Source organism: Spinacia oleracea, chromosome 3 (assembly GCF_020520425.1).
Source record: "Spinacia oleracea cultivar Varoflay chromosome 3, BTI_SOV_V1, whole genome shotgun sequence".
Lineage (NCBI taxonomy): Eukaryota > Viridiplantae > Streptophyta > Magnoliopsida > Caryophyllales > Amaranthaceae > Spinacia > Spinacia oleracea.
The window spans coordinates 49614709-49628355 of NC_079489.1; the positions used below are offsets into that span (position 1 = coordinate 49614709).

General features: G+C 38.6%; 1 protein-coding gene across 3 annotated transcripts; it reads right to left on the bottom strand.

Annotated features, from left to right (window-relative positions):
• Positions 1-2440: 2440 nt before the first annotated feature.
• Positions 2441-8637, bottom strand: LOC110796298 (uncharacterized). Of its 3 annotated transcripts, none has more exons than XR_008929367.1 (12): positions 8600-8637; positions 8195-8494; positions 7648-8070; positions 7270-7545; positions 6958-7170; positions 6525-6871; positions 6235-6438; positions 6035-6142; positions 5876-5957; positions 5701-5792; positions 5441-5585; positions 2441-2495 (listed from the first exon to the last, which is right to left on the bottom strand). XR_008929367.1 is itself a non-coding variant. In XM_056838038.1 (12 exons), the coding sequence occupies exons 1-11, from the start codon at positions 8624-8626 to the stop codon at positions 5487-5489; spliced, it is 2181 nt and encodes a 726-aa protein (XP_056694016.1). In that variant the 5' UTR covers positions 8627-8637; the 3' UTR covers positions 2441-2495; positions 5441-5486. The 3 variants fall into 3 exon arrangements, 2 of the variants coding, with proteins under 2 accessions (XP_056694016.1, XP_056694017.1); XM_056838038.1 differs by having other exon boundaries at positions 5691-5792; XM_056838039.1 differs by lacking the exon at positions 6035-6142 and having other exon boundaries at positions 5691-5792.
• Positions 8638-13647: the final 5010 nt, after the last annotated feature.

Sequence of the window (13647 nt, forward strand, 5' to 3'; positions counted from 1 at the left end):
ACCAGAGTTGTTGCTGCGATGGGGATCAGCCACAGAAGGGGAGGCTCGGAGCAGCTCAGCCCCACCATCAAGCATGGGTTGTTTCTCAGGACGCTGAACAAAAGGCGGCTCTTCAGCTTCGATGTCCACAGGATCGGACGCAGAGCCCGAACGACCTGGCTGGTCACATACCTCATCAGCCACTTCCCCAAAGTCATGACCTACATCCTCTGTTGGAGCTTCGAGCCTAGCCTCGAAATCAGCTCGGTCACGACGAGAGCCTGACAGGGCACCGCGATGGGAAGCCCCGCGAGAGGTCTGCCCTCGACGAATAGGAGTGCTCACAGAGCCAGTGGGTGTAGAGGAAACCACCCGGGACACTCTAGGAACGATCCCAGAACCGCCACCCCGACCAGATCGGCGTGTAGAACTTCTCCGGCTGCCCTCTATCTGGTCAGCCGAAATTTGATACCCATTCGCAGCGGGATCGGGGGGAGCAGCGCAGACGAAGGAACCATCAGCCCGAACACCCAATTCCTCAAGGTTCAAGAATCGACGACCTAAAAATAAAAAATAAAAAAAACGTAAGGAAGAGAAAAACAACCCGGACAAAGAGAAAATAAAACACGAAGTGAAAAAGTAACACAGAACTAACCTTGAGGGTGAGTAGAACAAAGAAACATAGCGGACAACACGTCATTCCGCAGAACATAACTTGAATGCGGAAGCCAAAGACGAGGCAACCGCCCAACCTCTTTACCAGCAGCATTAAACTTCGGCTCGGATGAAAAATGCTCAAAAGCCCTCTCCTTCAGGACAGCACCATCTACAATCTTGACTCCCTCTAGTCGAGTCCGAGGCCGAACAAATCCCCGAGCAACAGGAAAGTCAGCAGGGACAGCGAGCCAATAAAACCTATCCTTCCACTCCTTTTGACCGGTAGGCATCCCATGGCAGGTCAATCTTCCACGATTGCAATAGATGGAAAACCAACCAATCTTGTTCCCAGTACCACTGTTGCGCAGATGATGGACTCGCTTATAGAGAGAAAGGGTCTCAGGGAACTCCAAAAACCGACAAACCCAAATATAGCTGATCAAAGTACGTACAGCGAAGGGGTGGAGCTGAGCTAAGCAAACATTAAACGCGCGAAGAATCTTCACCAAGGTAGGATCCAGAGGAAATCGCAAACCAAAGTCCAGACTATAGGCATAAACGCCTATGCATCCCTCTGGTGGATGAGTGATCCGAGCATCGTCGTCTGGCACGATAAGTCGATAACCATCAGGCAGACCATAAAACTCTTTACCAACAACAGCGTGATTCTCTTTTCGCGCATCATCAGTCCACTTAACATTCAGCTTCGCGTGTAAGGGACCAAAAGCAGAGGCCTCAGAAAGGAAGGGCGTCGAATCCCCAGGAACGACATTCTCTTCCACGTAGTTTGGAAAAGGCCTCATCTCGTTTACCTGGGCCAAAATATCTCCCCCACCAGCTTGCTCATCCACAGAAATAGTGACATGGTCAGCCATCATAGAACGAAAAATAGATTCCCGGCGTCTGTAAACACGTAAAGACAGTTCAGACTCATTAGCTCCAGCAAGCTGCTCAAAATCATCTAACCAGGCCTGTTCAGACAGAGGCTGAACATCAAGCCCTGGGGGGACATTGGACGGCGAATTTATCCTAACTATCCGCGACAGATAGTCATGGCGCATCTCCCTAAGAGTTTGACGAAAAGATGGGGACAGGTCGGCTGTACACTAGTGGAAAAAATACCTGTTGAGGGGGGCATTTTGGGTTTATTGAGGCGAACAAGGCCCGCTGCGACAGACGTAGCTTCAACAGCTCAGTGATCTATTGAGGCGGGCTTTGTTCGCCTCAACAGGTGATCTGTTGTGGGGGGCTTTCAAAAGCCCGCCTCAACAACCTCTACAGAAACGCGAAAAATAAGGACCTGTTGAGGGGGGCATTTAAGAAGCCCGCCTCAACAGCCTCCTCTGTTGAGGCTCACTTCTTAAATGCCCCCCTCAACAGGTCCTTATTTTTGCGCCAATACCTGTACATTGGCGCCATAAATTCATATGTTGTTGAGGCGTACATTAAAAGCCCCCTTCAACAACATTAATTTTTTTTTTCCAAATTCTTTTAAAATATAAAATAGGCGGCAATAACCACAACTAGATATATACTCCATTGAGTATTGAAACCTGTACCCAATCAACACCAAAATAGCAAAGGTATGAATCTGCTTATCTTTGATAAATAAATCATTACATTAACTTCATTTATATTAACCCAACAGAGCAAAGCGTATATATAGTACGTATGTTTACAATTTTTAAACACCTAGCTAGTCTAACAAATTACAACTAATATTAACAACTAAAGACAAAAGGCTAGAGAGCTAATCTAACAAATGTCTCTAATCCAGCCACTTAGGTCCCTTTAGATCATGCATTACAAACCTTAAGTAAGGTCGTGTTGACTTTCTTCCAATCGACTCGATCCCTAGCCTGCAAGTTGCATGGAAGGAAAATATATATGAGTACCAAAGTTTACACTCACGATATTGTCTTTACATTCCATTGAAGCATAAAATTAAAAGATATAGTAGCAGACTATAGAGATAATTAAGTACGTTGTTGACCTATAACGACCCAATGAGCCTTAAATGTGCATACGTAGATTAGAATGAGTTTTAGAAAGTTAAAACTATGTATATTAGTCATGTAATAAGAATCAAATGAGTCCTTAGGTTCTTTAGTTCAAAGTTGGGAGCGGAAATGTCATTTTAGCTCTAAACATGACCTATAACGACCTAATGAGCCTTAAATGTGCATAAATAGATTCGAATGAGTTTTAGAAAGTTAAAACTATGTATATTAGTCATGTAATAAGAATCAAATGAGTCCTTAGGTTTTTTAGTTCAAAGTTGGGAGCGGAAATGTCATTTTAGCTCTAAACGACCTATAACGACCTAATGAGCCTTAAATGTGCATAAATAGATTCGAATGAGTTTTAGAAAGTTAAAACTATGTATATTAGTCATGTAATAAGAATCAAATGAGTCCTTAGGTTCTTTAGTTCAAAGTTGGGAGCGGAAATGTCATTTTAGCTCTAAACATGACCTATAACGACCTAATGAGCCTTAAATGTGCATAAATAGATTCGAGTGAGTTTTAGAAAGTTAAAACTATGCATATTAATCATGTAATAAGAATCAAATGAGTCCTTAGGTTCTTTAGTTCAAAGTTGGGAGCGGAAATGTCATTTTAGCTCTAAACATGACCTATAACGACCTAATGAGCCTTAAATGTGCATAAATAGATTCGAATGAGTTTTAGAAAGTTAAAACTATGTATATTAGTCATGTAATAAGAATCAAATGAGTCCTTAGGTTCTTTAGTTCAAAGTTGGGAGCGGAAATGTCATTTTAGCTCTAAACATGACCTATAACGACCTAATGAGCCTTAAATGTGCATAAATAGATTCGAATGAGTTTTAGAAAGTTAAAACTATGTATATTAGTCATGTAATAAGAATTAAATGAGTCCTTAGGTTCTTTAGTTCAAAGTTGGGAGCGGAAATGTCATTTTAGCTCTAAACATGACCTATAGCGACCTAATGAGCCTTAAATGTGCATAAATAGATTCGAATGAGTTTTAGAAAGTTAAAACTATGTATATTAGTCATGTAATAAGAATCAAATGAGTCCTTAGGTTCTTTAGTTCAAAGTTGGGAGCGGAAATGTCATTTTAGCTCTAAACATGACCTATAACGACCTAATGAGCCTTAAATGTGCATAAATAGATTCGAATGAGTTTTAGAAAGTTAAAACTATGTATATTAGTCATGTAATAAGAATCAAATGAGTCCTTAGGTTCTTTAGTTCAAAGTTGGGAGCGGAAATGTCATTTTAGCTCTAAACATGACCTATAACGACCTAATGAGCCTTAAATGTGCATAAATAGATTCGAATGAGTTTTAGAAAGTTAAAACTATGTATATTAGTCATGTAATAAGAATCAAATGAGTCCTTAGGTTCTTTAGTTCAAAGTTGGGAGCGGAAATGTCATTTTAGCTCTAAACATGACCTATAACGACCTAATGAGCCTTAAATGTGCATAAATAGATTCGAATGAGTTTTAGAAAGTTAAAACTATGTATATTAATCATGTAATAAGAATCAAATGAGTCCTTAGGTTCTTTAGTTCAAAGTTGGGAGCGGAAATGTCATTTTAGCTCTAAACATGACCTATAACGACCTAATGAGCCTTAAATGTGCATAAATAGATTCGAATGAGTTTTAGAAAGTTAAAACTATGTATATTAGTCATGTAATAAGAATCAAATGAGTCCTTAGGTTTTTTAGTTCAAAGTTGGGAGCGGAAATGTCATATAACTCTAAACATGACCTATAACGACCTAATGAGCCTTAAATGTGCATAAATAGATTCGAATGAGTTTTAGAAAGTTAAAACTATGTATATTAGTCATGTAATAAGAATCAAATGAGTCCTTAGGTTCTTTAGTTCAAAGTTGGGAGCGGAAATGTCATTTTAGATCTAAACATGACCTATAACGACCTAATGAGCCTTAAATGTGCATAAATAGATTCGAATGAGTTTTAGAAAGTTAAAACTATGTATATTAGTCATGTAATAAGAATCAAATGAGTCCTTAGGTTCTTTAGTTCAAAGTTGGGAGCGGGAATGTCATTTTAGCTCTAAACATGACCTATAACGACCTAATGAGCCTTAAATGTGCATAAATAGATTCGAATGAGTTTTAGAAAGTTAAAACTATGTATATTAGTCATGTAATAAGAATCAAATTAGTCCTTAGGTTCTTTAGTTCAAAGTTGGGAGCGGAAATGTCATTTTAGCTCTAAACATGACCTATAACGACCTAATGAGCCTTAAATGTGCATAAATAGATTCGAATGAGTTTTAGAAAGTTAAAACTATGTATATTAGACATGTAATAAGAATCAAATGAGTCCTTAGGTTCTTTAGTTCAAAGTTGGGAGCGGAAATGTCATTTTAGCTCTAAACATGACCTATAACGACCTAATGAGCCTTAAATGTGCATAAATAGATTCGAATGAGTTTTAGAAAGTTAAAACTATGTATATTAGTCATGTAATAAGAATCAAATGAGTCCTTAGGTTCTTTAGTTCAAAGTTGGGAGCGGAAATGTCATTTTAGCTCTAAACATGACCTATAACGACCTAATGAGCCTTAAATGTGCATAAATAGATTCGAATGAGTAGAAACAATAACATACAGAGCAGCAACAGAAGCAAACAGAGGAGAAACACACAGATGGAAGTGGAATTCTAAAGACCACCAGATCAGAATTCACATGCAGCAGCAGCAAGACCAGCAGATTAGTATTCAAAGCAATAAATTAGCAAATCCAGCAGACTTGTAATTATGGAAAAATTAAAGAACTTTACCAAATCCATGAAGATATAAACGCTTCCATCTTTGTGTCTAAACAACCTAAGTAAATAAATACTCGGTTGTAAAAAACTTAGCCCATTGCTCACGAACCACATCTATTTCCTCATCGGTATAAGGCGCATTTCTTGGAGTGTAAGCCTGAAATAAGTAACATGATAAGTAATGCTACTTGTAAATTAAGAATTCTACTACGTAAAAGTACTAGTATTAGTAGTTCAACTAACATATGGTAAAAGAACGAACATTGTCTAACCGCTCATCAGTGTTATGGTGTAACGTGACTATTTCATGCATGAACTTCATAACGTAATAGCCACACTCGCGGGCGCCGACTTGTTGAGCACACTGATTTGGAGATAAATCATAAATTATATATCCAAGTAGTTACCCAAAAAAAAAAGTAAAGCTAATTAGTAAGCATGATATACCTTTACATGGAAGCCTTTCAACCCCTGCATAGTCGCTCTATTCGGACAAATCCCATCATTAAACTTGTACACTTGGTATGCCCTGGAAGTTGAGTAAAACTTCATGAATCTGATTCGGCACGAAAAGAAATAACTTAAAAAGAATTGAAAGTAACTTACAAACACAAGATTCCCCATGCACTATTTTCTCGGTTGGAACCTATCGCAGAGTCGAAAATATACGCACAACCTCTACGTAGGTCTAACACGTACAAAATCCAATGATTTCTGCATTATATATAAATGTTATTGCAACCTTATGCATGAAAATAACAATAACATAGCTATTTACCAAATATCGATCAATCTCTAACACTTACTCTTGATGGTATGGGATCAAAAACCACTTGGTAATGTTAGGATCACCCTTCTTCTCCTTTTCAATTTCAGCATTGAAAACTACTTTCAAATACATTGATGTAGCCTGAGGGTTGGCCTTGATTCTAGAGCTTGACATTGCCTCGGGACAAACAAACCCAATCTGAGAGTTGTCAAATGCAAAGGTGTGTTCGTGGAATAAACACCTACAAAGTAAATGTATAATGCAAAAATTTCAAAAACTATTATAGTTGACAAAACCAAAAACAAAAATATCGATGGAAAAGTTTACATCATATAGACTTGGATCACTGAAATGTTGAGGCACGCCCCTCTAAGGAACTCTTCAACGTCAACCTCATTTACATAAGTTTGTCGATCTTCGTCATAATGCCAAACCGAAGCGGGCAATGGGATTGAAGTATTTTTATATACATCACCGGGCGCCGTATTGATGATAAACTTCAAATAATTGCATGATGGGCCAAGACCTTGAATTGTGTCGTCTGCCAAATTTTGCTTCTTACTTTTGGCGGCTGATTCTTCAGTTTTACGATCACAACTACCTACCATCTCTTTGGATTTCTTAGAGTTCTTCGACTTCGATTTCGACTCCAACTTATTTGAGCATGAATTTTCCTGTAACAATAATGTTAAGCTAGCATGAAAAGTTCAGTTTTGATTTCAGTGTTGAAGCACAGGGGAGTGGGAAGCATATGGTTTACCTTGGCCGTTAACTTCAGTGTTGTCTTCTCTTTGGACCCTAAATCAAGTGTTGCCTTCTCTTTGACAATTAATTCTGTTGTCTTATCTTTGACAACTAATTCTGTTGTCTTCTCTTTGACAATTAATTCGTTTTTCTTCTCTTTGGAGCTACCAACCACCTCTTCAAAAATCTGACTCCTGGACTTCTTTGTTGGGCGTGGAGTAGAGTACTCCTAAACAGAGGTAGAAACCAAAGGAGTTCAAGGCTCTGAACCTAATTCTAAACAGATGCATAACGCAATGAATGACAATTAATAATAAAAAAGTTATACCTCGTCTTCTTCGAAAATCACCAAGTGAATTGGCCATTGCACAAAACTAGCAAGAGCCCTGCCTAAGTTATTGAATCCATCTCCAGTAGGTACCGGAAGAGTGTCATCATCATGTCCGTCGTAAATACAATCAACTTGGACCTTATAATGACTAGGCTTCATCGATCTAAAGTGTTGGTGCAACGAACCATCCAATGGGTACGCCATACCATCTGCCACTATCACTTTGTTACCCAAAACTTTATCCTCAAGGGCAAGACGACATGGAGTTATGGCCTTCACAAATAAATTTACAAAATTTCAGAAATCACTACAAAGTACAATATTAAAAACCTAGCTAGGGGTGTTTTGAGTGTATGCACTATAGAGAATATATACCTTCAGCTCGCGTGGTTGCTGCGATGAACTCGGACAACAGGTTACGAGTGCACGGTTAACATCAAACTCATCACTTACAAGAGCAGAATCAAGTGCGGGGGTAGAGAGGGTGTTTAGTTGACCGGTTGCTTTCAATGTGGCTAGTTGGTTTTGGAGGGCCTCCGCCACCTTTCTCTCTAATTGATCTTCAAACTCCCTTCTCACCGAAGCTCTGATTGATTCGATAGCCTCCGGTGATGGTTCAATATGGCCACATCTACTACTTCGGTCTATTGGACCGAAAGCAACTTTGTAACCGACATTAACTCCACTTGTTGCATTGACACGCCCAGGGTGATCCTTTTTTCCCATAGCCTTGGTGAGGGCATCTTCTCCCTGGGTGAATGAAATATTTCCTTTTCCCTCTTCTTCTATGTACTCCAACTATAAGAATTAGGAAAGTAAAAATTAGATGGTATACATGATGGAAAGGAGAAGCAATCTTAGCAATAGAACTAGGAATTAGGAAAGAAAAGGATATAGAACGTAAAATTTCATATGCACTTACAGCCATCTTAGCAATATTTACGGCTTCTTTATCATTCGGGTCAACTTCCCACTTTCCCTCTTTGTTTTTAACTTGATGAGCCAAGATCCACTCTACTGATCTAAACTTCTTAAATCTATCTGGCGCTGTGGTGAGTGATGAGGTCACTGAGGAGGAGCCACTTGAGAGGGTTAAAGCTGCCTCTGGCGGTAGTCGCCCATCATTTATCCACTCTGGTCTCTTTCTAACATAACCCTTTTGGCCTGTGCGATGTGGGTGCTTGTTTTGTAATGCACTTTTACTTGCTTTTTCTCTACGAACCTGTCAAAAAACACATAAAGAACATGTCGAACATTTAAAGATGGCAACAACAAACTAATCATATAATTATATAAAAAATATCTAGCAAAGTAAATTCATTATTACCAACATCTCCGGCTTGTTTCGTTCCATCACAAATGTTTTCCAATTATCCGCTGTGATTTGATGGTAGATGTCCCAAGGCATGTCATTTGTCTGATGTTTCGGCATTTTTTCTTTCTTAGTTATCCAACGCCGCGTTAACCTGGACTTGAAAGCTCCAAAGCGTTTTGCCACACACATATGAAAATATTTTTCTCTCCTTTTAGCCGGATCATCAATAATGTGGAACAGAAGCTGTTAATTTTATGGATAAGAGATTGTTAGAAACGTATGCTACACAAATAGATAATCTAGGAGAATACAAATCAAGTTTTTATTCAATGTTTACCTTGGTCTCCTCCCAAAACCCCTTCTTTGTGTGTTCATCTAACGTTGAATATTCTTTCACATTAATGTTAATTCTAGCAGCACAAGACCCAACTTGCTTCCCGTATTCTCCTGACCATTCTCCATCGGGGATTCCATATTGATTATACTGAAGATGCATAGGCTTTTTGGCTTGAACTCCTTTTGACGGACCACGGAATTTGGTCTTTTTACTAGTGTTGGTACCTTGTGATTCCCCCGTAGGATGACTAGCTCCATCAATTCCCTGTATTTCATTATCACGATGATCATCCATGGTAGCTACGGTCCTGCAACAAAGAAAAGAGAGCAATACTTAGTAAAGGGAGCAATACTTAGAAAAGAGAGCAATACTTAGAAAAGAGAGCAATACTCAGTTTTCAGTTATAATAAAATTGATACATGTTTCAAATGAAGACTATGAAAGTCTGCCTACAAAACAAATTCATAAAGAATTTTGGTTTCCAAACGAAATAATGACTACAAAACAAATTCAATTACGGCAATAAGAGAAAAGTAAATATGACAAAAGACTATTGTGCTCACTCGTCTACTCTTTAGAGAAGCTCAGCATAAATGAAATCTTTAGTTGTGGTTAGCAAAATGAAGTCATGGGCAAGTAGACAACGGGTAGGTTGTGTATACATTATGTCTTGTTTTTTTATATTAAGGGCAAAATGCTACAATTGGCCATTTACAAAGCTATACCTAAAATAATGGCCTTATGGTATTACACCTAACATGCAAAACAATCCCAAATCAAACCTCACCTAAAAAAACAACCCAAAAAAAATCATAACTCACCAGTTCTACGCACTGATCTGCACAGCTCAGATCAGAACTGTGCAAATCAATGCACAGAACTGATCAGAACTGACCAGTTCTGTGCACTGATCTGCACAGTTCTGATCTGAGCTGTGCAGATCAGTGCACAGAACTGATCAGAACTGACCAGTTATGTGCACTGATCTGCACAGTTCTGATCTGAGCTGTGCAGATCAGTGCACAGAACTGATCAGAACTGACCAGTTCTGTGCACTGATCTGCACAGTTCTGATCTGAGCTGTGCAGATCAGTGCACAGAACTGATCAGAACTGACCAGTTCTGTGCACTGATCTGCACAGTTCTGATCTGAGCTGTGCAGATCAGTGCACAGAACTGATCAGAACTGACCAGTTGTGTGCACTGATCTGCACAGTTCTGATCTGAGCTGTGCAGATCAGTGCACATAACTGCACAGTTCTGATCAGTTTTGTCCACTGATCTGCACAGTTCTGATCTGGGCAGTGCAGATCAGTGCACAGAACAGAACTGATCAGTGCACTGAGAAGCTAAAACAGTACTTCACTGAGTTGATTAGTGCAATTGGCCAAAGAATCTCTGTTTATTTTGATGAATTTCAGTTGCATTGGAAAGAACTGATCAGCCTCTTTAATTTCAGTTGCATTGGAAAGAACTGAGAAGCTAAAACAGTACTTCATGCTGCTTTACTGGTTATGGATGACACAAGTTACAAATTTTGTAAGTTTTGAAACTTCAGGAACAGGACAGTTTCTAGACATCACTCAGATTTCTATTCCTGGTCTAATTTGATGATTCTGGAGTTCAAATCTTCACCTTCAAACATGTAAATTACACCATACTGTAAGCAAAGTATCAAATTGTAAACAAAGTCATCTTCAAAACGGTTTTTATGTACTTATCCATCATCAACCACCAGAAAGCAAACATCAGAAACTAAGTTACCAATCACAAAGCCATGCAAACAAGAACAGGTAATTGATATTATTAGACAAAATGTACTGAAAACTAACCTAGGAAAATTCAACTGCAATTTCTGCAACTTGTGCTTGGAACCTGGCTCACATAAGAGGATACGACATTCACCAAGTTTACACCTGTGTGAAAAAACCAGATAAAGTTAGTCAAGTTATTAGAAGTATCAGACTCTCAGTAACTTAAATAGGAGGGATAAAGTAGGAGACTATCACTGCAATTCCTCTTCACAATACAAGTGGCAATTGATTGGGGTTGAATTTTTAGAAAAAAAATATGAATTAATATCCACAAGTATCCTTCACAATTCAAATTTAAGTAGTCAAGATAACAAAAATTCCAAGGCGCACAGGCTTTCAGATATGAATAGAAAGAACAAAGTCAAAAACTTCAACAATGCATCAGAAGTGAAGCCCGAACTTACACATGTATGTTTCAATTACGATTCGTAACCCATATTCCTTCCGTATGATCTGTACGCATATGATTAGTATTATTTGCATCCTCCTCTTCTGGCAATGGTTGAACAACCATTGGTAACGGAGGTGTGTCATCATACTCATCATACTCATCTTCATCTACAACATCATCAATACCCAAAATATGTCTTTTTCCTTGGGCAACAACACGCCATCTAGGATCAATATTGTCAACCACATAAAAAACTTGCTTAGCTAGTGATGCTAGAATGAATGGCTCGTCACTGTCACTTAGTCGATCAAAGTTCACCAAGGTTAAACCCGGGAAAATTTCATCTCGCTTCACACCATTTTGGTTGTTAGCCCACTGACACCGAAAAACAGGGATCACAAAATAGGTATAATCAAGCTCCCATATTTCTTCGATAACACCATAATATGATTGTGTTGAATCAACCGGCCTTTTATCCTTAGCGCTTGCATAGACCCTAGATGATGCAACAACCTTTACTCCACTATTTTGCACTACACTCTTTTCATCTTGCCTTCTAGTGTAGAATGTGAACCCATTGATATCATATCCTTCAAAAGATCGAACACATAGTCGAGGACCTCGAGATAACCACTTGATCGTATCAGAAACATCATGGTCTTGTTTCTTTCCAACTTCCTTCTTAAACCATTCAATAAATGTGCGATTATGTTCCCGCATCAACGCTCTTTCCTTCAACTTAGGATTACAATGTTGCAATTCAAGCAGATGCTTTTCTAAATAAGGATGAACCTCTGTAAGATGCTGCAACACACAAAGATGTGCCTTCTTCTTCCTCTCCGATGGAGGAGATATCACATTTTTACCAATTACTCCCTCCCCTGCGAGCCTACCAACATGTCGAGATTTTGGAAGTCCTATTGGTTCAAGGCTTGACAAAAACTCAGCTAGATATCCAGAAATCTCTTCTTTAAGGACTCCCCGAATGATACTACCCTCTGGATTAGCCGGATTCCTTGCTTTGTCCTTTAAAGTCTTAAAAAATCTCTCAAAAGGATACATCCATCTTAAGAACACCGGACCACATAACTTGACTTCGCGAACTCAATGGACAATCAAATGCACCATTATATCAAAGAAAGAAGGCGGAAAATACATTTCAAATCGACATAGAGTTTCAACAACATCATTGTGCAAAGCATCCAAAGTCTCCGGATCAATCACCTTAGCACATATGGAATTGAAAAACAAACAAAGTTTTGTTATAACATGTCTCACGTGTTTCGGCAATATCCCACGAAGTGCAATTGGCAAAAATACATTAATCAGTGCATGACAATCATGAGACTTCATACCAATCAACCTAAGGTCTGAGAGAGACACTAGGCGCTTAACATTCGACGAATATCCCGAGGGAACCTTAATGCCATGTAAGCACTCACAAAACTTCTTCTTCTCCTTTCTCGACATTGTGTAACACGCTGGAGGCAGAAAGGTCTTTGTACCATCCTTTTTTTTAACAGGCCACAAATCTGGTCGAATATTCTTCTTTTTCATATCTTTCCGCACATTCTCATTGTCCTTGGTCTTTCCTGGTATGTTTAGCAAAGTCCCGATGATAGCATCGCACACATTTTTCTCAATGTGCATTACATCGAGACAATGCCTAACCGACAAATCTTTCCAGTAGGGAAGATCCCATAATGGAGACACTTTCTTCCATAAAACACCCTTTTTAGACTTGGACTTGAAGCACTTACCGTATTTGGTTTCAACATTTTTGATACGTTCATAAACTTGTGATCCTGTCAAAGGTGTACGAGCTACTCCTTCCTCGGTGAACCCATTGAATTCCTTCTTCTTCTTACGATAAGGATGATATCGACTAAGGTGCTTCCTGAAATCTGGGTAGATATTTTTCTTGAAATGATCCAACCGTGTGGGCTTCATGTCCTCTTCACATATAGGGCATGCTTGTTCTCCTTTGGTTTTGTACCCAGACAAGTTTCCATAGGCCGGAAAATCATTTATGGTACAGAAAACCATTGCCCGCAATGTAAAGTTTGAGTTGGTGTGAGCATCGAACATTGGAACACCTTCATTCCACAACAATTTCAAATCATCTATGAGTGGAGCGAGATACACATCTATATCATGTCCTGGCTGCTTAGGCCCTGAGATGAGGAGTGACAACATGATATACTTGCGTTTCATACACAACCATTGAGGAAGACTGTAAATTTCAAGAAGAACCGGCCAAGTGCTATGCTGACTACTCATATGTTTAACAAGTTTGAATGCCTAGTCTTGTTAATTATGCAATCTAATTTGTAATTATGATTAATTTGTTGAAAATTACAATAATTTAGAATTAATTTGATTTTCATAATTAATTATAATTTAATTAGAAACCTATGATTAAAAACCACCATAAAAATTGTAAATTTATGATAAATTTTAAATTTTATGACATAGGCTTGAATCCATGATAATCGGAAATCAATTGAATAATAAATTT

Excerpts from the sequence above, each read along its gene's own strand:
- LOC110796298 (XM_056838038.1), bottom strand. The coding sequence starts at position 8,626 with ATGGAACGAAACAAGCCGGAGATGTTG. Across the intron at positions 5,958-6,034 it reads GCATGGGGAATCTTGTGTTT|GGCATACCAAGTGTACAAGT; the intron begins GTAAGTTACTTT and ends CTCAACTTCCAG. Across the intron at positions 5,586-5,690 it reads CTGATGAGCGGTTAGACAAT|GCTTACACTCCAAGAAATGC; the intron begins GTTCGTTCTTTT and ends TACTTATTTCAG.